This window comes from Aquarana catesbeiana, linkage group LG09 (genome assembly GCF_042186555.1).
Source record: "Aquarana catesbeiana isolate 2022-GZ linkage group LG09, ASM4218655v1, whole genome shotgun sequence".
NCBI classification, from domain to species: domain Eukaryota; kingdom Metazoa; phylum Chordata; class Amphibia; order Anura; family Ranidae; genus Aquarana; species Aquarana catesbeiana.
Window position 1 is genome coordinate 180,819,016 of NC_133332.1, and position 27,972 is coordinate 180,846,987.

Genomic DNA, 27,972 nt, shown 5'->3' on the forward strand with positions numbered 1-27,972 from the left:
AGCTGGACATAGCTAGATCATAGTGATCATGTTTCTGTAATTCCTCAGCCAATACAATAACATATACTATACTAAAATATAGTGGTGCTTTGGTGAGTTTTAAATTGAGCTGGTTCCCCGATGCCTGAAAGTATAAGAAACCTGAATAGAACAATTTTAAATGAGCCAAAAATATTTAAACTAATCTTTATTCTGTAGGAGTCATCTTCTGCACTTAATCCCAAAGTAAATGACAGAGAAATAAAGTGTAACACTGCTGTGTTGTTTTTTTATTTGCTGTGTTATTTATCTTTTTTGGTGTACAACTATACTTATTAGATTTTAAAATATTTTTTTCCTGTATACCTAATCCATAGACAGAGGTATGACCTTAAACTATATATGTGCCAACATCCCAAAACATTATATCCTAGAGCACAGCATACAACATACAATGGGTTAACTTATTTAGGCACCAATATCAACAAGAAAAAAACATATATGGTAATGTAATAAAATTCCAATATTTTTATTGCTAAAAGAATAAATAAAATAGTTGTCGGATCAAACAATAATATCTCTCATCAGTGTTTCCACCATAATTCACATTAGATACATACAGCATATAGTAGTGGTACCCATGCATTTTGAAACATGTTGGGTTATTTGCTTGGACCATTTCCATGAATACCACTATATATGTATCAAATGTGTAATATGATGGACATGCTGATGAGAAATGAGTGATATTATTGTTCGACCAGCCAACTATTTTATGTATGCTTTTATCTTTGCAACAATAACATATTGGAATTGTATTACATTATATATGTTTTTTCTTGTTGATATTGGTGCCTAAAAAGGTTCAGATACCTAATGTATGTTGTGCTCTATATTGTTTTCATATATGCATTTAATATAATAATTTGAATTTGTATAACTATGTATACTTAAAAGGTAATAGAACTGTTTTTTCTGTTTCTGTGTGCAGTTTATCAAAGAGGAAGAGCGATAGACTCTGGCGAGGTGGAAATAGGAAAACAGATTGTGGAGAGCATCCCACCTGCCTTGTTCTGGCGATTCCAGATTACAATACACCATCCCATGTATTTAAAATTTAATGTCTCTTTTTCAAAAGATTCCCTTCTTGGCATATATGGAAGAAGAAATATCCCACCAACCCACACACAAGTATGTTTAGTATTTCTTTTTTTTTTGGGAGTTACTGATAATGTGAATAATTTTAAGCCTAACTCCACTGCCACTGGAAAGAGTTGCCCTCTCTATATATCTTGTTGAAAATGTGTTATGGGGACGGGAAGGATATCTTTGGTTTTACTAATGTTACCAGAACAGGAGGTAGGGGTGAATATTCCAATATTCTGGTGACAGTTGATTACGAGGGAATTTCCCCTAACTTCGTGTTGTGTCTCTTGGACAGGAAGGGAGGGGAAATCTCCCCTATGGGACACAGATAGCAAGAAACAACCTGATATGGGTTCTAATGACTGGTAATAAAAGGTTAATATATATTAATTAATATTTGTTTGATAACAGACAAGTGTCAAATAGGTAGGTGCAGTGTAATTATTCAACATCTCCAAAAAGTATAATAATAAATTATTAGTATAATAATAAAATACATGTAATTATCTTGGATAAAATATATTTTAGAAATAATAAACTAGATAAATACAGCATCATTTCAGTCCAGGAGAGTTCTCAACGTTCTAGCAGAAGTTTCTGGAAGACAACAATCTTCTTGTTCCAGACACTTACGATGGATCCCGCACTCATGATGAACAAAGTGATATTAAACATTTTTTAGTTTTTTAAGCACATTCAGTGGATGATGTAATCACTTAATGAGATTGCAACTTCTTTATAATTTAAACCTTGCCTATGTTTTAGGGCGGCTGTTTCTTTTGTACCATCTCATGGAGCCACCCACAGATCGTTTACTGGAGAATATTTATCTAATTGTGCTTAATGTGTAAAGCTAAAAAATGCTGAGGGTTTAAGACTACTTTAAAGTGGAACTTCACCTAAAAAGGGAAGTTCCACTTTTTCTCCTCTCTCCCCCTATAGTTTTGGATTTTTATTTTCTTGGAACCAGTACCTATTTGTGACAGATATCTGCTCCACTTCCACCTAGGCAATCTAAGCAGAAGTTCACCCCCCACCCTTAACCTCCTGGAACATGTCACAGGTCCTAGGAGGCTGCAAGTCCTCTAAAAATGTGCAGCACTACTCACACATGTGCAGTGGAAAGTTGGTTGTGAAGCATCAGGAAGTTACAGCCGGCTTCCTACATCCAAGATGGCAGTGCTGGGGACCTGAAGACCAGCAAATACCAGCCAGTGAGGACAGTGCTGGATACCTGGACTTGTAAGTGTCTGTCTATTAAAAGTCAGCAGCTGCAGTATTTGTAGCTGCTGACTTTTTTTTTCTCCAGGGTGAAACACCTCTTTAAAGTGGTTATTAACCCACTTCCACTAAATCGCCTGTACCATAATAACAAGCGTCCCTGTGTCTGTGTAATGTAAAAAAGTCTGCCGATCTGTACCTACAGTATATGAGCTTGGCTCCCAGCACTCAGCTGACTTGTCAGCCATCTTCTCTCTCCGGCTCACAGTTCAAGTGGGCTGGGCCGAATACTCCCGCTGACGTCAGCCGGAGATGAGGGGGAGAGAGGAGAGAGAGAACCCACAGTCATCTGAGCACCCAGAGCAGAGCTCATATAGGTACAGATCAGAAGATTTTTTACATTACACAGACACAGGGACACGTGTTATTATGGTACAGAGGGGATAAGACAATTTAGTTATCAAGTTATGAGAGCAGCAGGAGCTGGGGTGGCGGGCACTGGTCCAAGCAGACAGGCAGGGAGGGGAGGGGGAAGGAGGACAGAGGAGACACAGACACAGGAGAGCTGGGTTGTAGATGAATCACGTAAACTGACAATGGTGTCAGGGCTCAGCAGCTAGTTTACAGGGGGAAGGTATAGCCAGGCAGAATCAGCCAGATATTTCAGGTGTTACAGGGGGCCAAATGACACAGCACAAGCACCGTGCTGTATGATATGCTTTAAGGGAACAGGATCTGGGAGTTTTTTTGTGTTAACAAACCATTTAAGATTGTTAAAAGTAAAGTCACAGCTAACAGTGTGCGTGTGTGTGTGTATATATATATATATATATATATATATATATATATATATATATACACAAAGAGATAATCTATACGAGGGGTCTTCAAAAAGCATCCACACTTTTTTTAACTTATAAAGAATTTGAAAAACAAATTACATCACTTTTCTACATAGTCATCTTCCTTTGCGATGCATTTTTCCCAGGATCAACCAACTTTTTAATGCCATTAGCAAAAAATGTTGTTGGTTGAGTGCATAGCCACTGATTCATGGCTGCTTTCACATCATCATTGCATGAAAATCTTCTCTTCCTTAACCACTTCAATAAAGGGCACTTATATACCTTCCTGCCCAGACCAATTTTCAGCTTTCAGTACTGTTGCAGTTTGAATGACAATTGCGCAGTCATACAACACTGTACCCAAACGAAATTTTTATCATTTTGTTCCAACAAATAGAGCTTTTATTTGGTGGTATTTGATCACCTCTGCAGTTTTTATTTTTTGTTAAACAAATAAGAAAAGACCGAAAATTTTGAAAAAAATAAAAGTTTTGCTTTTGTTTCTGTAAAAATTTTTTGTAAATCAGTAAGTTTTCTCCTTCACTGATGGGCACTGATAAGGCGACACTGACAGGCACTGATAAGGTGGCACCGATGAGGTGGCACCAATGAGCGGGCACTGACGGGCACTAAAGATGGGCACTGATGGGCACTGGTAGTCGGCACTGATGGGTGGCACTGATATGCAGCACTGATGGGCATTAATAGGCGACACTGATGGGCACTGATAAGGCGGCACTGACAGGCACTGATAAGGTGGCACCGATGAGGTGGCACCAATGAGCGGGCACTGACGGGCACTGAAGATGGGCACTGATATGCGGCAGTGATGGGCACTGGTAGTCGGCACTGATGGGTGGCACTGATATGCAGCACTAATGGGCATTAATAGGCGACACTGATGGGCACTCATGGGTGGCACTGGGTGGCACTGGTGGGCACTGATGGGCACTGATGGGCACTGATAGGCAACACTGATGGGCACTGAAAGGCGGCACTGCTGGGCACTGATGGGCACTGATAGGCGGCACTGCTGGGCACTGATGGGCATTGATAGGCGGCACTGCTGGGCACTGATACATGGCACTGATGGGCACTGATACGCGGCACTGATATGAGGCACTGATAGGCATCCCTGGTGGCACTGGCAGTGGTAGGCATTGTGAGTTGGCACTGATTGGCAGCTGCCTGGGCATTTATTGGCAGCTGCCTGGGCACAGATTAGTATTTCCCTGGGGGTCTAGGGGGCATACCTGGTGGTCCAGTGTGGATGGCCATCCTGGTGGTCCTGGGCGGCTTCCCTGTTGGTCCTGGGTGGCTCCCCTGGTGGTCCTCGTGGGATCCGAGGGGGGCTGTGCTGATAAACAATCAGCACAGACCCCCCCTGTCAGGAGAGCAGCCGATCGGCTCTACTCTACTTACGTCTGTCAGACGCAAGTGAGGAAAAGTTGATCACTAGCTCTTCCTATTTACATCGTGATCAGCCGTGATTGGACACAGCTGATCACGTGGTAAAGAGTCAGAGACTCTTTACCTAGACTGACACACCGCAACAACGATCGCCACGATGCGCGCCCCCGGGGGCGCGCAGCAGCTTGATATCCTGAGGACGTCATATGACGCCCAGTAAGGTTATTGAAACCACTTTGCAGCCGTCATTTTGCTATATGGCGGGCGGCAAGTCATTAAAGCTTCTTTGAGCAGTCCAAAAATGTGGGAATCAGACGGCGCTAAATCCAAACTAAACAACTCTAAAAGAGAGAACTTTATCCCCATACTGTGCACACATGCAAAGTTTAATTTGTGCTCCTAGCACACCTTCTGCCTACAAAGAGCATATGACAGAACGCTGTTCCTCTTTGGTGCAGTTTATAATATTCACAGTCATCTTCACCAAAACTCTTATACTAAACTTCAAGGTCAGCCAGCTTACCAGACAGACTAGTCACATGACACTCTCAGACACGACCAATTACTACTCCTCCTGCCCTCACTGTTCCCAACGAAAATATAAAAGTGTAGAAACTTTTTGAAGACCCCTCTCATAAACTATTATTATTAATAATAATAATTATCATCATAACAAGAATAAAAATTCAAGTTCCTTGTAAATCAATAACCATATTCCCTCTTTGAAAAAGTTTTGGCCAAAGATATGTATGAATATGTATGTATATGTATGAACATCAGATATTCCCAGCATAAAAAAATGCGAGGACAGGCAAAAATAATTTCAGTATTTTTAAGCACATATACATGCAAATACACCACACTCCCTTGATTAAAGAAAAGCTAGCTACATTTTTACGTGTGTGTGCGCATATGTGCGAATATGCACAACTACATGCAATTACCCAAAAGTGGTATACTTTTGTGCACAGTGGAACCTTGGATTACAAGCATAATCCGTTCCAGGAGAATGCTTATAATCCAAAGCACTCACATATCAAAGCGAGTTTCCCCATAGAAGTCAATGGAAACTATGATAATTTGTTCCACATTAACTTCTACTAACTTTATCATTTTATAGTTTATTCACTCCTAAAACTAATTTTGATGCTAGCATTTATTGAAATTATATGGAATTAATCTCTGCTTATGAAGGGACCATAATGTGTTTTTTTAACCATTATAATATGTTCTGCTTGGCAGAATATTACCCTTTGATCTTTTAGCCCATTTGGATTCATTTAATGAAACTGTATTAAGGTAGAAAATTATTATTAGGCATTGTGTTATTATATAATACTAACTTTCCTTTTGCCGTAATTTAACATTTTCAAAGCTTTTAAAAGTTCAAGTTTGCTCTATAATCGGCTTAATCAGTCGTGAATTGTCCTTGATCTTCACACAGTTTGATTTTGTAAAGTTGATGGATGGGAAGCACTTGATAAAGCAAGAACCAAAAAATGCAGAAAACCCACAGCATGCACCTCGGAGTCTAGTTCTGGCATCCTTACAAGAGACAGGCTTCATTGAATACATGGATCAAGGTACCTGGCATCTAGCATTTTACAATGATGGAAAGAAGATGGAGCAAGTTTTTATATTAACAACGGCAATAGGTGAGAATTGTTTTTCACACCTCTGTACAAACTGAACATTATACTCTTTCAACATGTAGCAACTGCTATCATAGGTACGGTTCATTTCCAGACTTAAAAGAGAAGTATGGGTTTGGGAGTTTTTGCAAAATCAAACTTACCTAGGTGGATGCAGCATCGGTCCAATGCTGCATCTGTTCCCCAGCACCTCTACACTGAGAACTGAGCGTTCTAAACACCGCCGATGGCTCGGTTCTCACAGATCCCTGAGCAAAGAGATGCTGACTGTCAATCAGTAGCTCTCCTCTTCTCCTCCATGCTCACTGGAGTGCTGAGCTGGGGAGGGGCAGGGAGCGGCCGTCTCAGGCTTTTAGCGGCTCACTGGGAGGCTGAGACGACATCAGTCCAGGCACCTGGCGGATCCAGACTCACATTGCCAGGATGACATGGTACCTGGACTGATTTCTGTGATGTCAGCAGACAGCGGACTTCAGCCTGCTATCTACTGAAAACTGGTCACAGGAGTGCACAATGAATTACACTCCGGTGATCCATAGGAGTAGTACAGCCAAACGAGCTTTGGCTGGACTTCTCCTTTAACTCCCTTCTCAGTACTCTGTATTTAATATTGGGATTGATTTACAAAAGGAGTAGAACATTTTCTATTTGCAGAGTAAAAATGAAAAAAAAAAACATAGAATTGTACAGTTTCACCTCATTCACTAAGCTAAGTAAATACTAATTTTGCCAAGTAAAAAATAATTTGCTAAGTGAAAAGCCTATACTTCTTTAGTAAATCAGAGTGCCTATACAGGGGCTCATTAAATTTACAGGTCATTTTAACTTGACTCATGGCAAGTTGAGCTAAGCTAGTTATGCTCAAAAAGGTGATCCAAATACACTGTATATGATGAGTGGATCCATCTGTATATGCAGACAATTTACATTAACAAACATTATGCATTATCCCAGAATAACAAATAATATGTCAATAAGTCAATAGGACACAACTTGTCTATTGAATTTTATTTGGCGTGCAACTGTACTGTACTGTACATTGTACTGTACAATGCCCATAGGGTACAACCCATGGGGCTCAAAAATATGCAAAACATCAGCTCACCCTTGCCTGTCCTGCAGAAATTTGAACTACACCCAGGAGATCATTATTTGTGTGCCCTTATGCTTGTTTAACAGGATGGGTAACCAGCCAAATGATCAGACAGAGAGTTATGCCGCGTACACACGAGCGGACATTACGGCAGACTTTGCCCGGCGGACGGGATTTCGTCGGACAATTCGATCTTGTGTGGGCTCCAGCGGACTTTGTTTTCTCAAAAGTTGGACGGACTTAGATTTGAAACATGTTTTAAATCAATCCGTCAAACTTGAGTCCAGTCGAAAAGTCCGCTAGTCTGTATGCTAGTTCGACGGACAAAAAGCCACGCTAGGGCAGCTATTGGCTACTGGCTATGAACTTCCTTATTTTAGTCCGGTCGTACGTCATCACGTACGAATTCGACGGACTTTGGTGGATTGTGTGTAGGCAAGTCCATTCATTCAGAAAGTCCGTCATAAAGTCCGTCATAAAGCCCGCCGGGCAAAGTCTGCCGTAAAGTCCGCTTGTGTGTATGCGGCATCAGTGTAACCTGCAGTTTCCTAAACAGGTGCAAAGCAAGAATCAGTATTGCAAAATGAAGTCAGATAAGAATAATATAATATAGATTATAAAACATTGTACACACATGGACTCTTCACAGCAATGTCCCTGTAGCTCAATAAGGGTAACACTTTGCGGCATAGCATAGTCTCTATAAGACTCTAGTGCAGTGGTTCTCAATTCCTGTCCTCGGGGCCCACTAACAGGCCAGGTTTGCAAGATAACTGAAATACATCAAAGGTAATATCATTTGCTGCTTAGTGATTGCGGTATTCTAGTCTGCATCTCCCCAAGGTAATACTTAAAATCAGGCCAATTAGTGGGTCCTGAGGGCAGGTGTTGAGAACCACTGCTCTAGTGGAGTCTCACTACTTCAGTAAAACAATTCAGAATGCAGCCATGTGTGTTTATCCTCGCAAACAGCATCTTCATCAGTGAAGTCCAGGGTAGCTCTGGTAACACAAGAGAACAATTAAAGGAATCAAAGCCTGGAGGACAAAGAGGTGGTACCCTACTGGATTTAGAATACCATGTAGCAATAGATGAGGTATTCCCCACAGTAGTTGGCTGTTCCAGAGGAGCTGCATACTATTAGGTTCCCATATGCCAGTTCTGATGGTGGAGGGCCACTCATCTGGATGCAGATACCTTGCTCATCTACCTCTGCCTCAATAGGAGGGGCCATTTTGAGCTCCTAAAGAAGGGAGGCAGAGAAGCATATCTATCTTGGGTGTGTCCAGAAACCCAAAGAGTTGTAGGAAAAGGAGTTAAAGATGCCTGCACCTTAATCTGAGCATGGTGAGCAAATGGGCCTTCTAATACACTTGTTTACATTCACTTGCAATCTACCAAATAAAGTCTCAGATACTTTTACAGGTATTGTTAGACATGTTAGTTGTAGGAGCACAAAAGAGCTACACTGTTATCAAGAGATATTTTTTATAGGCATCTAAAATAAATAGTTTGCATTGCATTTGTGTTTATTGTGTCTGATACACAGAAGCAATAATCTACCTTTATTACAACCATATTCAGTAGGATACTCAAAGGTTGAAGTAGTGTACTCTTGGTTTATTTCCTATGTGTATGATGGACACAAAATCTTTTAACTCCACTTTTCAGCAATCAGAACACTTGAATTTGACTTCTACACCATGTAATCAACCCCTCACTGAGGAAATGTCATGCTGTGATTTAATTAAAAAACTATTATGTGAAAGCCCAAGATTGTTCTCACGCCAACCAACATTGTTAATAATATAGTATGCTGGGACAAACTAGCTACATTGACTTACTACTCAAGCAATTTAAAAAAAAACATATGACCTAATGAGGTTTATGTCATAGGTATTGGAACATACCAGCAAGTCATACTTGAATCATGCTGAGAACTGGACCCAGTACCTGAGATATTACGCCTGTCTTTAGAGAAGCCTAGCATCTAAATGACATGCATTACATCTGAGAAGCTTTCACAGCCAGTTTTCGCTTAAAGTGTATCTAGAAAAACCATTTTTAAACTTCAGATAGAGTGGGAAATGATTAGAACGCCTGTCAGGTTTTACTGCCATCAAAGGCTCCGTTGGAGAGATTCCTTCACTTCCTGACGGTAAAAAGCTATTCCTCAGAACAGGAAGAGAGGGGTAATCAGCAACACTGACAGCAGTAGAAATGCTTCTTTTAAGTATGGGAATTCTAGAGCCCTCGCCACCTTTGATTGTTGTCTGTTTTCCTGTTGCAGGTTTTCCCTCACTTCTTGACTGATTAAAAGTCTGTCACCAAAACAGATAGTGAGGAGAAATCCCTCAATTTGCTGTAAAACCCTGACAGGGGTTCGAACCTTTTCCCTTTCTCTCCAAAAGTAAAAAAAATTTGTATATGGATAAACTTTGACATTGCTAGACAATAACAAATTCATATGCTGCACTCATTTGAGTGGTCAGACCCAGTAATGATTGTCACCCATAACAAATTGAGGTCAATTAAACAAATGTTATACACCCTAAAGAAAAGCGGTATTAGGAGATAGATGGAGGTTGCAATTACTGATTTTCTGAAAATGGTAGTTGCTTGGTTGGCTTTGGTTTCTTTACTTTTCTGAAACACTACAGAACAAGAAGGTCAGAGTCATGTCACAATTCCTGATTTGAATTTTGATACCATGTCAGTGCCTCCAAAAGTATTGCATCCACTGGATCAGCGTGAGAGCCAGGACAGTAGCATTCTGAAATGGTGAGGACAAAAATAACAGCTTCCATAGTCTTGCAGCATAGGTTTCCTTTAATACTGGTAAAAGCTCATTACATAACAGTGGAAAAGGCATATCTCAATGTGGATTAAATAGGATAACAAACTGATACCTTGGGAGCAAACCAGTCTCACTGGCAATGGACCTTCTGTAAAGTTTCAGCTGACATGGTCATCCATCAACACATATGAAAACTTTTTTTGGAGTGCGGCTATCCGGATCTTTATTTGCTCATATATAAAAACTTTAGTCAGAGGTTAAAGGGGTTGTAAACCCTCATGTTTTTTTCACCTTAATGACATCCTATGCATTAAGGTGAAAAAACACCTGGCAGTCACTGGCCCCCCAGCCCCCCCGTTTCACTCACCTGAGCCCCTTCATCTCTTTGAGATGAAGTCAGATGTAGAGACGATGTTCATTTAAGTGAATGCTCAAATTGTGGCGTGTGAGGTCGCTCTGCAAAGTAACCTTGAGTAAACAAAGTGAAGCTGCGCTGACCATAAATACCAGATCCTGTGAAAAGTAAATCTAAAAATATAGGATTTTAATGAGCACACGAATGACTGTTTGAAGTAAACAGAGCTTCACCTTATTTACTAAACTCAGTGAACATTGACTATGCACAGCCTCTACTGCATTAATAAATCAATCTCATAAATGTTCATTGTGAGAATGAACAGAGAAATGTAACCATTATTCAACATTGCAAAGCATATTCACACGTTATCCACAAAAGAAAAAATTATGTTACTTATTGATGATTATTTACATGAAGTACATTTTTAAACTTCAAGATCATTTATGTTAACTAGAATAGACTGGAAATAGTAAGTCAGTATGAAAAACAATATGTAATTTTAAAGTTTTACAATAGATACACAGTGTAGTGTGAAGTGTATCTCAAAGTCCTTTTCAGGTGTTTATTGTTTTGTGTGTCCACTCTAGAGAGATTTGATCTTGATTTCTGTGTGGCTGTCGTAATTGAGACAGGAAGTGAGTAGAATTTCTCCACGGGGGACCATTTGAGCTAGATCCTCTGCAGTGAATATATAGGAACCCACTCCTTTAATTCCTATCAGCTACTACCCCAGATGAAGGAAAGCCATTTCAAGGGGGTGTTCATTAGATCACAGGAAATCGCTCAGCATCTATTTGGCAGTAATTTCTTGTGAAAATGCATCCTGCTCATTGCCACTCCTTATTCACAAACCACATAATAGTTGGCACCTTATGTTTTAGTTTTCATGCTAAAGTGTAGTGTTCAAATGCAGCTAAAACAAGCTTATGTAGCTTTGTAGTGTTTATACTACACTGTACAAAGATAATTCATACACAAAACCCAACTTCAGGCAAAACATTTTTCTTTGCAAAATAATAGTGCAGCGCTAAAAAAAAAATAAAAATTTAAATATAAGTGCAGTACAATAGTGCAGTGCAAATATATCAAACTATTATGTGTCACCACAAATTGAAAAAAATAAAACAAAGTAATCCAAATATGAAGCCAAAAACTGTGAATTCAGTTATTCTTTGATTTATGAGTGAAATAACAGATATGGATACCAAACGCCTCCAAACTTCTTAATGATAAACCACACAGCACCTTGGTGTGCAACAGAAGAAGGCTTACCAGAATCATGACCCCAATTGAGAATAGTCAACCAGTGCTTGTGTATCAATCCAAGATATTCAGCTTTCCTCAAAACCTGTCAAATAATGGTACTAACGGTATATTCAGCTGGACATAGTATCATGAAAAAGAAAAAGGCATGCTCTCCATAGTGCAATCATGATTAAAACACCAATTTAATGTGGTAAATGCACTTACAACGAAGAGATGACAACCAGGCATATCAGAAAAAACACATATTCCAGAATCCAAGATGGTTGTAGCGATATCACATATGCGTAGTGGCTTGTGTTCTGTCTCTGCTCTACTAGTTTCATCAATGATGACGTCATCAGTAGCAAAACATTTTTGTTAATTATTTGTTAAGGGACATACAATCAGTTGTTTTTTGGATATGATTAGGTTATATTGCTGCCTTCAGGAGGATTTGGGCACTGGTAAAAAAACTGGCAAACAAATAAGTAATTGTCCAGCCACATATAACCCACTTCCAGCATGCTTCAGTTTTTTCTGTGTCCTAGAGGGATAGACTTTTTTTTCTACTGAGAAAAGTTTTCAAGAATTCATCTGCAAATTGCTGAACTTTGTTTAATATGCAGATATCAGGATCAGCTAATCCTTGGCAGTGCTGTTGAAGAAATACAAGTGTTTAAAAGAGAAGTAAAATAATTGAGTTTTTTTTAAGAATTCTACTTACCTAGGTTGATGTAGCATCGGTCCAATGCTGCAACTGTCCCCTGCTGGCTCTAACACTGAGAACCGAGCGATCAAACACCGCTGATTGCTCAGTTCTCACAGCTCCCTGAGCAGAGAGTTCATGACTCTGGTGACTGATTCAGTCACCAGCTCTCTGCTCTGCCCCTGAGCTGTGGAGGGGGTGGGACAGGCTGGATCAGGCTCTCAGCGACTCGCTGAGAGGCTTAGTCGGGTGCCATCCGGGCATGTGGGTGGATCCCGACCATATGGTTGCATTATTTCCCGAGCCTTGACTGGCTCTGTGACGTCAGCTGACAGCAGGCTTTAGCCCATTGTCTGATGAACGATCTGCACTCTTGTGATCCACAGGAGAAGTAGAGCCAAATACACTTTGACTCTACTTCTCCTTTAGCATACCATTGGCAACCGTTTGCAATTACTTGTTTTTGCTTGCAGACCCCTCGATGAAACCTACTGTACAATAGAAGATATTTTGGTTTGTCATACTGAAGTGAATGCACTTCACCACTGTGGAATGCATGAAGGTTTGGGCTAATGACCCACATACAGTCCTAACTGTTCATTTAATTATGGGGCACCCTTAATGCTTTTGCCCTCAGCTCTACATTACTGCGTGGACATTTTTGCTGACCTTATCCTTCTTATCTCCCAAATGAGTTTCCTGTCCCTTACTAGAGGAAAAATATTAATTTACCATAGCAGAAAAGGCCTAAGGGCCTCCATACACAACAAAACCTGACCATATTATGTCTGTACAGCTCAACCTTTGAGTTACCCAAACTGTGTATTATGAGGACCAACATAAGCTAGCCAAACAATTTGTGTCTAGTCAGGTAGACCCTTGCCCTATACAGTTATTGATTACCACTTGGATGTTCAGACTCTAATAAAAGCTATGGGCTTAAGATCTATCAACCAGATTTTTTAGCTGCAAGATGGCCTTGTTTTTATTATGTATTGTTATGTAGACCTGTTGGAGTTTTGTGTGCTGTGTTGCCCACTCCTAAGTTGGACTGCTTTTGGATGTCCCACAAATATCAGAATAACGAATTAACCTGTGTCCCTTAATGAGCGATAAAGAAAATTGGATTTTTGTACTTACTATAAAACCCATTTCTTTAAGTTTGTAAGGGGCACAGGTCTCATCCCTCTGGTTTTGTGATCTATTCTTAAGTACTTCTTTTTTTCAAAACTGAAGCATGCTGGATGGGGGTGGTGGGGGATATACCTGGGTTCTCAGTGTTCAAATCCTCCTAATAGGCAACAGCATAACTAAATCTTATTAAAAAAAACTACTAATCCTGTGTCCCATAATGAACTTTAAGAAACTGATTTTATGGTAAGTACAAAGATCTTGTTTTTATGCTAAAGGAAGAAAAGGAACGTTATAACCTTTAAAAAGAAGAAACTTTCTGTATGTTAATTCACTTCAGTCCATGTTCTGACTGATATCTTTCACCTAGATAGGAAGTGCAGAAAACGTTTTACAATTAAGATCCAGTGAGCAATTAAAACCTTAAAAACTTTTCCTTACCCATTTGCCCCCACCCCATCCCCCAAGTTAAAAAATAGCTCTCCCCCTCCCAGATCTCCATACTTACACAGCTCTTTCATCTGTCTCCTGGTCTCATAAAAGACTATAGGGCATTACTGTGCTTGCCATCAGAAGCTGGCACAAAGGATGTAAAAATTGCTGTGGACCCCAATGGTCAGAAGTCAGCATGTATGGAGCTTTAGAGAAGGGGCTATTTCAGCTCAAATGCATTTGGAAAATAGATTTAACTTACCCCTAAAATGTTTTCATTAAGAATCATTAAGCTAGTTTTAGTATAGAGTTATGAACAACACTAACTTTATGGCATTGTTTTTTAACTAAAAATCACAGCATGTACCTTTCCTTTCTGTGTCTATGATCATTACATCATCATCAGCTGAAAGGATAACAGGTATGACATTTTTAGCTAAATTTGTATTAAAGGAGAAATGCCCTGTACACACGACTGGTTTTCCCATCGGAATAAACTCTGAAGGTCTTTTCGACAGATTTCTGACGGAATTCCGCTGAAACTGTCTTGCGTACACACGATCACACCAAAGTCTGACCATCAAGAACACAGTGACGTACAACACGTACGACGGGACTAGAAAAGGAAGTTCAATAGCCAGTAGCCGATAGCTTCCGTCTCGTACTTGCTTCAGAGCATGCGTCATTTTTTGGCGTTGGAACAGCATACAGACAAGCGGTTTTCCCGATAGGAATTGGTTCCATCTGAAAAATTTAGAACATGTTCTCTTTTTAGGTCCGTCACAATTTTCGACGTAAAAGCGCAAAAGTCTGATGAGGCATACACACGATCGGAATATACAATGAAAAGCTCCCATCGGACTTTTTCTGTTGGACATTCTGCTCGTGTGTGCGGGGCAAAACTGAGGTTAGGAATATAGAATATATTAATTTGAATGCCAGGGTGAGGGAGCTTCATTGAGCTCCAGTGAGGGATCATTCAGAGAATAAATCTGTTTATATGAAAGATTTATCAGATATGAGAAAAATATAGTAAGATGCTCTTTAGGCTTAATCATCTAGGATTAAAGCATCTATTGTATTAACACACGGGAGACTCTCAATGCAAAATATACATGAAATCTAATTGTATAGAGAAATTGTTTAAAAATATCAGAACGCCTGCCTACAACATCCTATGATTGGTTGTTTGAAAAATAGACCTGTTTTGGTCTTCAACTGAACTTTTGCTTCTGTCTCCACTGCAAACAGATCTTTAGGTGGCCCAATTATGCTTAGGGAAATTGAAGATATTATAAAGCCATTATAATGTTCAAGGCATCTGGCCAAGATGGGTACAAATCTAAATTTTAAAATAATGTAAAAGAGGTCGCTTTTTATTTGACCTTAGTGCATAATTCCTTTTAATTTCTAATCAGAAACTTGTGTCAGCTAACATTTGCCAAGTTCCTAAACCTGAAAAAGATCTTGCACTCTATCATCTTACTATCCAATCTCATTATTAAATTGTAATGATGAAATAATTACGTCTATGCTGGCAGGTCAAAAGAAGTGACTGGAGGTCTTGAACACTATGATCAAATAGGTTTTATTCCAGGTTATTGAAAACATTAGACAACTGGTGGCAGCAATGCAACATTTAATAAGCTCCTACATTTCAGTTGCTGAAAAGTTGGTTTTTAATAACATATGTGAAATAGACAACTTGATCTATATTTTTTCAAATAACATACACAGAACTTATACTCATTTATAGCATTTTCTTTCATCAAAATTAATGGGCAGCAATCAGAAATCATGTATGTATTTACAAGGATGTCTAAGCTTAGTGCACACCTCTGCACTGGTTTTTAATCTGGTAATGGGTTCTCTTTCTATCCTGCTTAGAAAGTCTTTCTATGGTTAATCCTTGGAGAAATAAAGAGTTATTTGTATGGTGTTAATTTATCAATGTGCATGTCTGCCCAGATATTTGCACACCATCAACCTACTGGGGTCAGTTTGGCATATAAGACCAACTTTGTAAGTCTGGCATTAAAGGAGAAGTCCAGACTGAGCTCATTCAGTTGGGCTTCTCCTATGGGTCACGGGAATGCAATTAGTTATACACTTCTGTGACTCATTTTCAGCAGAGAGCCGTCTGAAGTCTGCTCTCTGCTGATGTCACGGATATCAGTCCAGGCACTGCGTCATCCCGACTCTGGAAGTCTGGATCTGCCAGGTGCCTGGACTGATAGCTGTCTCAGCCTCTCAGTGAGCTGCTGAGACCCTGAGACGGCCACTCCCCGCCCTCCACAGCTCAGCGTTCCAGCATTCCAGTGCTGATTGACAGGCAGCAGCTCTCCGCTTGGGGAGGTGAGAGAACCGAGCCATCGGCGGTGTTCACTGGCTCAGTTCTCAGTGAAGAGGCCGCGGGGGACATGAGTATGAGTATGATTATAGGATAAAAAAAATCCCATACTTCTCTTTTAAATTTGACATTATCATATAATTTTAGATGTATTGGCATATGTTTTTTAAACTCGTTATAGACAATCTATGATCTAAATGTTGTCCTAGTTTTGACCTATGTTGTAAAGATTTTCACCACTTAATCAGTTGTCGTTTCTTTTTATCTTGAAATCTTATATTCTGTGGAGGTCAATGTATTTATTGCAATCCTTCTCATTTTATCACATCACCTAACAAGATTGACTGAGTAAATGTTGTTTTTACTGCAATGGGGGAAAATGCTTAAACTTTAAAAGACGCTTCTTGTTTTTCATTTGAGAAGGCTTGTTTAGGGCTCCAAACTTGTACTGATATACTCTTCATTGATTCACTCTGTACTTAGCTGGTTGGCAGGATTTTTTATTTTTTTTTAGATTTGCAGCTCTCAACTGTGGGGATATTCTCTGATCTCTTTATGCATGGGGACTCTTAACACTTATGTTAATCTGCCAACCAGTATTACCATTAATGTGGCTGTTGCAGGTAATCTTCCATCCCTGCTGACTTAACGAAATGCAAGATAACATGTAGCATAACATGTACGTTAATGCAATGCTTCAGAATAGATAAGTGTGTAAGAGTCCTTGGAACTTACATCTATTTAAAGGAAATGTTTACTAAGAAGATTGTAACGGCTGTTACTGTCATTTGCCAAAAAAAAAAATAACTTGCTGACTGTCATGCTGATCCAGTGTCTTCAAGACTTTCTGAGCCCCCAAAATAAAAATGCAGATCAGGAATTTTCCCTGCAGCTACTGAATACTTGTTCGGGGTCCAGTAGCTAAGTAATTCAAAGCAGTCAAGTAATTAGCATTGACAAAAAAAAGTCAATGACGATAGCCAACATATACAGTATTTTTTTACAAGCCTACTTTCATTTAAAAAATGTTCTAGTTTGAATTTTATCAAAGGTTATATGCAACTCTCTTTTCTCTCTTTTCCTACACTCCAGGTTTCATAAAAGCTATATGTTCCTCATTAATTTTGTCAACTATGCAAACAATTCAGGAGCTCTTCCTTCTGAGTGATCGCTTTGTGCATGGCATCAATAATTATGACATCCAGAGGATGATTTAGACAATTGCTTTACTTATGGATCATTTCAAATAAATGCGCAACCCGATACATGAAGAATTAGTCATATCTGCCAGTATATCTAATGAAGTGTCTTTGCTCTGTATTCCATATTCATCAAAGCCAGTGCTGTTTTTCAGGATTGTAAACCTGACCGAATCTAGTAAACAATTGCAATTATTGAGCCTGTGATATATTGACAACATTAAACTTTTCAAGACTTCTACATAAAAGTGATCTTTTTCAACTTGTTTCAAGCTGAAACAGATGATGGCAAATGCATATTTATCCTATGTACAGGGCATTATCAAGTAATTTATTTTCTCGCTCTTACATACTTTACCCTGAATTGCATTTCTGTAATGCTACTGATTCTATGACAATTTTATTCATCTGAGAAAAAAATGTATGTACTCAAATACTTATTTGAGTTCTGGGTATATCAGAATAAAAACCAATATGATTATTTTTATTGCAAAGAGAAATTTGCAGCAATTTCCCCTGCAATTGAGTTGCTCATAATGTATTACATTTACAGCTGAATCCAAACTTTACCTCAGTGTAGCTTATTCTATTTTATTCACTCACAGAAATGATGGATGATTGCTCAACTAACTGTAATGGAAATGGAGAATGCATATCTGGGCATTGTCACTGCTTCCCAGGATTTTTGGGACCAGACTGCTCTAGAGGTATAGATCACTAATCCTTATATTACTTACATTTTCTCTCTGTTTGATACACTGCGAACTTGGATTAGAAGATGATAAGCATACACTTATACACATTTATCTATATTTTTAAGCATTATACAATACAACAGGCCAATTTACTAAAAGAGTACAGAATGTTCCCTAAGAGTGCTCCATTTGTTAAGCAGTGGCATGACCTTACCATAGTCATATCACTGCTTTAAAAAAAGAGAAAAGCACATGTTTGTAAAGCACAGCAAACTGCATTACTAATGTGCATTATGAACTGCTTGCTTTGGCAATCTTTAGCAACCAGAGTGACATTCAAATGAATAGGAAAAAAAGCCAGGAGGAGGAGAGCTCAGTTACATGACCGGTCAAAGTCATGAGGTCATTTTTCCTGCAATCTCAGAGTTTAAAAAGTATACCTAGATATGAAGTAAACACGCCTCAAGAAAGGGGAACTGCCCTGAAATACCTTTACAGCTGCCATCCTAGTGACCTGTAAGTGGGAAGAGTGGCCATACACCTCATGGCTGCAGGACACTGCTCTACAAACAACTAGTGAGCAGGTCTATCAAAGCCATTCCTAGGATCCATCACATGGCACAGCCTAACCCCAGCCACTTTTAACAGTGGAAAGAGTCATCTGAACCTCATTACATAGTTACATAGTAGGTGAGGTTGAAAAAACACATAAGTCCATCAAGTCTAACCTATGTGTGTGATTATATGTCAGTATTACATTGTATATCCCTGTAAGTTGCTGTCGTTCAGGTGCTTATCTAAGAGTTTCTTGAAACTATCAATGCCCCCCATTGAGACCACCACCTCTGGAAGGGAATTCCACATCCTTGCCACTCTTATGCCCTGTACACACGGTCGGATTTTCCGATGGAAAATGTGTGATAGGACCTGGTTGTGGGAAATTCTGACCGTGTGTAGGCTCCATCACACATTTTCCATAGGATTTTCCGACACACAAAGTTTGAGAGCAGGATATAAAATTTTCCGACAACAAAATCTGTTGTCGGAAATTCCGATCGTGTGTACACAAATCCGACGGACAAAGTGCCACGCATGCTCAGAATAAATAAAGAGATGAAAGCTATTGGCCACTGCCCCGTTTATAGTCCGGACGTACGTGTTTTACATCACCGCGTTTAGAACGATTGGATTTTCCAACAACTTTGTGTGACCGTGTGTATGCAAGACAAGTTTGAGCCAACATCCGTCGGAAAAAATCCTAGGATTTCGTTGTCGGAATGTCCGAACAAAGTCCGACCGTGTGTACGGGGCATTACAGTAAAGAACCCTCTACGTAGTTTAAGGTTAAACCTCTTTTCTTCTCATTTTAATGAGTGGCCATGAGTCTTGTTAAACTCCCTTCTGCGAAAAGGTTTTATCCCTATTGTGGGGTCAGCAGTATGGTATTTGTATATTGAAATCATATCCCCTCTCAAGCGTCTCTTCTCCAGAGAGAATAAGTTCAGTGCTCGCAACCTTTCCTCATATCTAATATCCTCCAGACCCTTTATTAGCTTTGTTGCCGTTCTTTGTACTCGCTCCATTTCCAGTAATCCTTCCAGAGGACTGGTGCCCAGAACTGGACAGCATACTCTAGGTGCGGCCGGACCAGAGTCTTGTAGAGCAGGAGAATTATCGTTTTATCCCTGGAATGAATCCCCTTTTTAATGCATGTCAATATTCTGTTTCTGCTTTGCTAGCAGCAGATTGGCACTGCATGCCATTGCTGAGCCTATCATCTACTAAGACCCCTAGGTTCTTTTCCATCCTAGATTCCCCCAGAGGTTCTCCCCCCAGTGTATAGATTGCATTCATATTTTTCCCACCCAAATGCATTATTTTACATTTTTCTACATTGAACCTCATTTGCCATGTAAAAAGAAATGGATTTTGCCTGGATCAACCACCAATAGTAAGACAATATGTAGTAACAAAGTTAGATATTCATCCACATAAACCTATTAACGGATGCAGTTTGGGTTGCCCTAACAAGCATAAAGAAATACTAGGGGAAAGAAAGGTTCTCCTAAGAGGGCAAACATTACCCAAGCACTATCTGAAAAAACAATAAAGTTTATTAGCACTACAAAACACCACACAATTACAATTACAAAAATAGAAATGGGCAATTATAGGTGATTAATCATGGACCCAATTAAAATTGATAACATTATCATTAAAAACAACGGAGCCACGGCCAATCATACCTCATACACACGCCAATCACCACATAGAAACACTAATAGTAAAAAATAATTCAGTAGTTGAAACTAAAACAGTCCCATAATTCAGTTGTCAAACAAGTGGTATGACGGGATGGTGGGTATGAGTGGATGAAGCAGATATTAGTATTCCATAACTGAAGCTGATTCAGCACAATAATTAGAATATAAAGTCCGGGACAGGTGGGCCCGATTCAGCAGTAAAAGCAACAGCAGAGATAGCTGGCAGGGCTAGCCTAGATGATTGTGTAATATTCACAAGTAATGCAGTAAGACAGTGGTATTGTGGCAGAGGTAGCAGGGGGAGCAATACCAGCCAGAGCAACAGACTTAAAACGTAGATTGGAGTAATATTTCTCTCACCAAATAGATGGCTTCAGTCGTTCTCAGATTGCTGAACTCGACCCCTGAGTATGGCTGTTGGTGTCAGTCCAAATCAGCTTCCTGCCAAACAAACAGTGTCCTCGCTTTGCAGAGTGCCGCTATGCGTAGCCGTGCATTAGGAGGAAAAGGCCGGTCATCAGCTGTGTTTTTCGTGGTCAGGCATTCATCCACAGTAAGGGCGCGGCTCCGAGGTGACGTGCTGACGTCACGTGCTGACGCGTTTCACCAGCCAATGAACGCTGGTTTCTTCAGAGTGGATTTTTAATGATAACGTTATCAATTTTAATTGGGTCCATGATTAATCACCTATCATTGCCCGTTTCTATTCTTGTAATTGTAATTGTGTGGTGTTTTGTAGTGCTAATAAACTTTATTGTTTTTTCAGATAGTGCTTGGGTAATGTTTGCCCTCTTAGGAGAACCTTTCGTTCCCCTAGTTTTTCCTCATTTGGCATGTAGTTGCACACCCCATTAATTTGTTCAGATCTTTTTGCAAGGTTTCCACATCCTGTGGAGAAGTTATTGCCATGCTTAGCTTAGTATCATCTGTAAATACAGAGATTTAACTGTTTACCCCATCCTCCAGGTCATTTATGAACAAATTAAATAGGATTGGTCCCAGCACAGAACCCTGGGGGACCCCTCTACCCACCCCTGACCATTCCAAGTACTCCCCATTTTTCGCCACCCTCTGAACTTGCCCTTGTAGCCAGTTTTCAATCCATGTACTCACCCTATGGTCCATGCCAACGGACCTTATTTTGTACAGTAAACGTTTATTGGGAACTGTGTCAAATGCTTTTGCAAAATCCAGATACACCACGTCTACGGGCCTTCCTTTATCTAGATGGCAACTCACCTCCTCATAGAAGGTTAATAGTTTGGTTTGGCAAGAAGTATTCTTCATGAATCCATGCTGATTGCTGCTAATGATACCGTTCTCATTACTAAAATCATATATATAGTCCCTTATCATCCCCTCCAAGAGTTTACATACTATTGATGTTAGGCTAACTGGTCTGTAATTCTCAGGGATGTATTTTGGGCCCTTTTTAAATACTGGTGCTACATTGGCTTTTCTCCAATCAGTTGGTACCATTCCAGTCAGTAGACTGTCAGTAAAAATTAGGAACAATGGTCTGGCAATTACTTGACTGAGTTCCCTAAGTACCCTCGGGTGCAAGCCATCTGGTCCCGGTGATTTATTAATACTAAGTTTCCCATGTCTAATTTTAATTCTGTCCTCTGTTAACCATGGAGGTGCTTCCTGTGATGTGTCATGAGGATAAACACTGCAGTTTTGGTTACTGAAGCCCCCCATTCCCTTGTGAAGACTGAGAAGAAGAATAAATTCAATACCTTTGCCATCTCCCAATCCTTTACAACTAGATGTCCTTCCTCATTCTTTATGGGGCCAATATGGTCTGTCCTACCTTTTTTACTGTTTACATACTTAAAGAATTTCTTGGGATTTTTTTAGCTCTCCTCCGCTATGTGAATTTCATGTTCTATCTTAGCCTTTCTTATTGCACCCTTACATTTCTTGTTGCATTCTTTATAAAGTCTGAATGCTGATGATGATCCCTCAAAGTGTATTTTTTGAAGGCCTTCTCCTTTGCTTTTATATGCATTTTTACATTGGAGTTAAGCCATCCAGGACTTTTGTTCGCTCTTTTAAATTTAATAACCAATGGGATGCATTGGCTAATGCCCTTGTTTAATATGCTCTTGAAGCAAATCCATCTCTCCTCCGTGTTCTTTGTTCCTAAGATTTTATCACAATTTATGCCTTCTATCAACGTTCACAGTTTAGGGAAGTTGGCTCTTTTGAAATTCAGTGTCTTTGTATTCCCCTTATGTTTCCTATTTGTGTGATTTATACTGAAGCCAATTGACCTGTGATCGCTGTTACCTAAATTGCCCCCTATTTCCACATCCATGATCAGGTCTGTATTGTTGGTAATCAGTAGATCCAGTAACGCTTTATTTCTAGTTGGTGCATCTACCATCTGACCCATAAAATTGTCCTGCAAGACATTTAGGAACTGGCGAGCCTTAGATGAATGTGCGGTTCCCTCTGCCCAGTCTATGTCTGGATAGTTAAAATCCCCCATTATGATAACACTTCCCATCCTTGCTGCTAATCCAAATTGTGATAGGAGATCTGTCTCCCCTTCCTCCCTCAGGTTAGGGGGCCTATAGCATACTCCCAGTATTACTTTCCCCCTAGCTTCATCCCTTTGGAGCTCTACCCATAAGGATTGCACCACCTCCCTAGCTCCCTTAGTGATGTCATCTCTCACATTCACTTGTACATTATTCTTGATATATAGGCATACCCCTCCCCCTTTTTTACCCTTTCTGTCCTTGTGATAAAGGGTATACCCTTGAATGTTTGTCAGCCAATCATGAGAGCTGTTGAACCAGGTCTCTGAAATTCCCACAAAATCCAAATCCTCCTCGTACAACAGTATCTCTAGTTCACCCATCTTGTCCGCCAGGCTCCTGGCATTGGTGAACATGCCAAATAGTTTAGACCGGTCGCATATTATCCTCTTATTAGGTGTTCCGAGATTGCAACTAGGACTTGCTACTATACTTACCTTGGGTTTATGTGCTTTGATCAACCTACCACTAATGCCCCCAATACTACCCTCTGGAATATGTTCCACGCTGACTATCTCTACCTCTGGACCCTCCCCCCCATCGCCTAGTTTAAAAACATCTCTAACTTTTCGGCCATCTTCATTCCCAGCTGATCTGCACCCTCCTCATTTAGGTGCAGTCCGTCCCTTCTATAGTACCGGTTATCGACTGAGAAGTCGGCCCAGTCCTCCAGGAAACCAAACCCCTCCTTACTACACCAGCTCTTCAGCCACTTGTTTACTTCCCTAATATCGCTCTGCCTTTCTAGTGTGGCTTTATGTACCGGTAGTATTCCTGATAATACTACCTCGGAGGTCCTTTTCTTCAATTTAGCTCCTAAGTCCCTAAAATCGTTCTTTAGGACAATCCATCTGCCTCTGACTTTGTCATTGGTGCCAACGTGCACCATGACAGCTGGGTCTTCCCCAGCCCCTCCCAGTAATCTGTCCACCAGATCCGTGATGTGCCGACGGCTCTTCAGGTCTTTGTTACAGATTGGCCTCTCTGTCCTTCTAAGAATTGAGTCCCCTACCACCAGAATCTGTCTTTCATTTCCCTTCGCTCCCCTCCACTCTCACTGGAGGAGTTCTTCCCCTGGCAGCTAGGAGAGTCCCTCAGCTCCAGCAGTGCTGGTCCCTGACTGGTTTCACCAATGTCACTCAATGGAGCATACATATTGGGATGCTCCAGCCCTGGATCGGCCTCCCTGGCACTTCCCCTCTACCCTTCGTGACTGTCACCCATCTACTTTTTGCTAGTGCCTGTACCTCTTTGTCTCCACCCGACTCTGTGCTGCCCCCTTCCGGCACCTGCCGTGTATGTTCCTGGCTCTCCTTAAGTATGGAGGGACTTCTCAGTGCTGACAGTTGCTTCCCCAGATTCAGAACTTGGGCTTCCAGGGAAACCATGCGCTTACATTTTGCACAGCAGTATTCACCCTCGATTGGATGATCAAGGAACGCATACATGCCGCAAGATGTACAACGAGTCACCTCTCCACACCCGCCGGGCATTGTACCTATTAAATTTAATGAGGATTGGGGATTATACCCTGTCCAAATTACCTAACAACTAGCTTCCGGACACTAATGCTCAACAAGACAATACACGGGTACTCAACAAGACAACACACAGGCACTCGCAGAACTACGTGCACTCGTAGGCCACTCGCAGACCTATGTGCACTCGCAGACCTACGTGCACTCACAGACCACTCACAGAACTACGTGCACTCGCAGACCTACTCGCAGAACTACGTGCACTCGCAGACCACTCGCAGACCTACGTGCACTAGCAGACCTACGTGCAGAACTACGTGCACTCGCAGAACTACGTGCACTCGCAGACCACTCGCAGACCTACGTGCATTCGCAGAACTAGGTGCACTCGCAGAGCTACGCGCACTCGCAGAACACAAGTACACAGTACACAATACACAAGTACTAACGATCCACACACACTACTAAGATAACACTCAGGTACTCACAATACACAGGTGCTATGACCCCTGTTATAACCTCCTGTTTTAAACTCTGGTTTTTAACTCATCACTTAGACCAGTTCCACATGGACAGAGTTCCAGCAGACTCAAAGATGAGCAGGCTCACAATGAGTTCTACAGAAGGTTATATAGGCCTCAAGCACCTGTGACCAATTAACCACTCCCCTTAATTAGTAGGCTGAAGGAAGCAAAGAAAAAAAAGCTGTTTAAAAAGTGTCAGAAAAAGGTGTTAAAAAGCTACAAGGAAAAGCCCCAAAAAACCTAAAAATGCAACCCCACAATCACCACCAGTCAAAAAGCAAGACTTGTTCACTCTCCACTCAAGGTCCTCACTGTTTAGCCTCCAACCAGCAGTCTGGCCAAAATTAATCATTTTCCTGTGAGTGTAGTTTGTTTTACTCCATGACATATTAAAATGATCATACTATCCTTGCTTTTACGTTTTGTGCTTGCTTTTTGGAACTGTTACCCAATGGTGTAAAAGGACAGATGGCCAGATCCTGTTTTATTCATTTCCCTGCATATCAGTATTTAGCTGCTCCCCGCCTGACCTATCATAAAATTACATCCTCCCAGGATTGGGCTGCATTCCAGCACGATCTGTCACTAGTGGACAAAGCGGATGATAGATCAGTGTACCGTCTCACTTCCGATACCATGTGATCTCTGCGACCAATCACAGCAGACCACATGCCAATTGTACACAATGAATGGCTTTGATTTATGCCATGCATTGTGTACTATTGTGTTGATCTCTGTGATTGGTCAACTGTTACAGACAGGGCCAATCACAACACATCTGCACCATGTAATGAGCTGTGGCCAATCACAGCTAATCACAATAGTAAATACTAAATTAATAGTTTTCATTCAGAAAAAAATGGTTGCTTAGAAAAGTAAAATTCACTGTTATAAGCAATCAGTGTGTAAAAATTAAAAAAATCCTGCTCACCTCCCCAGAGTAATATAGTGTTACTATGGTAAAACTGTATTGCTCTGGTCATTGTACTAAGAAAAAAAAATTGTGCAATTGCCATTCAAAGTGTGATAGCACTGAAAATTGAAAATTGGCCTGGGCAGGAAGGGGGGTAAAAATGTCCAATATTGAAGTAGTTAAAGCAAGCACAACTTAACTTTATTTGCTAAGCTAAGTGGACATCCACCTAGCTAAGTGAACATCCAGGGCAAATTGTGTGTTTAAGGGAGACTATAATCATATCAAATGTATTTTAGATACATGTTAAGATTATCTTAAAGTGAACCATTAGTGTATTCTTTGTTAGCTTGAGTTAGGCCTTAACGTTTCAGTAAAGTCAATTTAAATTTTCTAGTGCATCTAACACTAGCTCCTCCAAAGGTCAACAATGCTGCTTTTCACCGGTAACTTGATTACTCCCCCATACAGTGGTGTCACCCTAGGGCAGGAAGTGTGGTACTGGTAGGATGGCCAAATGAACATAAAGAAAAAAAAAAGGAAAACAAATTCAGAAACCACATTTAGGGATTTGTAAGCTGCAATATATTACATGTTTGTTTTTTGGTTTAGATACACTTTAAATGTTGCATACGCTGTAATCATAGTATTATGCGACAACAATAACAAATGCAGTATGGATGAAGTCTGTATTTAGAGTATCAGTTACCCTTTGTTTTAAAACACAACAACCAAAATAAGCACGGGTTCACTTTTAGGGATCAATTTAATTATACGCTGTAGGGTGTCCCATATTTCACTTTTAAGATTCTGAAAGTCTCACTAAAGGGATTCAAGAGATAGACATTCACAAAGAACACTGTCGTTTAGATTTTAAAATGTGCTTTACTATTGACTTCCTCTGATCACTTAGCATCGTCCATGAGCTTTTTATCCCTGTAAGGATAATAACTCTGTGGTCTACCACAATTCATTTGGCATTGTATTTAAGAGGAATGAAGTAATTTTCACTGTAGATAGTGACAGCACAGGTTAATTCAGCTCATCTAAGCATCAATAGGTGATGATTTATTTACTAATATAAAGAAGCCATTAAACTGAGACTAGAATTCTGCGATAAAAATGAAAATATTTTTTTCACTTTTACTGTGTAGATAACTACTGTGTCAGAGGTTAAAAGAGAACATCCAGTGTAGTAAGAAGAAATTCAGTTAGGTTAATTGCTCTTAAAATGTGCACAGAATTTACAGCTTACTAATTACTTTAATTGTGAAGTGTTATCTTAGGTAGCTGGCACTAGCAGCTGCCAAAGCTTTGTGTTTTATTTACAGCGTGTATTCCCAATATCTAGATAGATAAATTAGAAGTCCAGGTAATATAATTGGGCGTGCACTTTTCTGATCTCCTTTGATAATATCTGACAAAGTTGTGTCCATTCCAAAAGATTATGGCTTTTCCAATGAGATTATAACCCCAAGGTTGCTTTAAAGTGTACCTGTGTTCCACTTAAAAAATTGAAACAAATATTGCTTTAAAGCAGACACCAAAGGATGTCTGCCATTAGCTTTAATAACTAAGGAATCTTCTTCTGTGCCCTCTCCATAATAGATGTGCTATGTTACTGCGGTCTGAATTCCAGTGTCTGGAAAAAGACAGCTTCATTGACCTGTAAAGATATTCTTACTGGGGTAGATTTCCTAAGATTACAGCACTCAGAATCTGACGCAGCTGTGCATTGTAGCCAATCAGCTTAGAACGTCAGCTTGTTCAATTAAGCTTTGACAATAAAACCTGGAAGCTGATTGGTGTTAATGCAGAGCTGCACCAGATCTTGCACCAAGCAGTTTTTGTAAATAACCCCCACTGTGCAGAGTTTATTTGGAACGTGGCTTCAGTCTAGGTTTACATCTATGTGGCTGCACGTGACATGTTTTTCAGGCACGTTTTGCAGTGCATTTTGCGTTTTTTAACTTTCGTTTTTTATGCGC

The 27,972-nt window shown here is 40.2% G+C and overlaps 1 protein-coding gene across 9 annotated transcripts in view; it reads left to right on the plus strand.

Annotated features, from left to right (window-relative positions):
- The window catches only part of TENM1 (teneurin transmembrane protein 1), a 1,380,190-nt gene that overhangs the window by 854,117 nt on the left and 498,101 nt on the right, over window positions 1-27,972 (plus strand). For 6 of the 9 annotated variants that reach the window (XM_073599409.1, XM_073599407.1, XM_073599406.1 and 3 more), the window contains 3 exons: window positions 944-1,170; window positions 6,046-6,256; window positions 18,170-18,271. In XM_073599409.1, the coding sequence (XP_073455510.1) occupies window positions 944-1,170; window positions 6,046-6,256; window positions 18,170-18,271 (540 nt within the window). The remainder of the gene's footprint in view (window positions 1-943; window positions 1,171-6,045; window positions 6,257-18,169; window positions 18,272-27,972) is intronic. The other 3 variants (XM_073599411.1, XM_073599410.1, XM_073599413.1) reach the window with 1 other exon arrangement.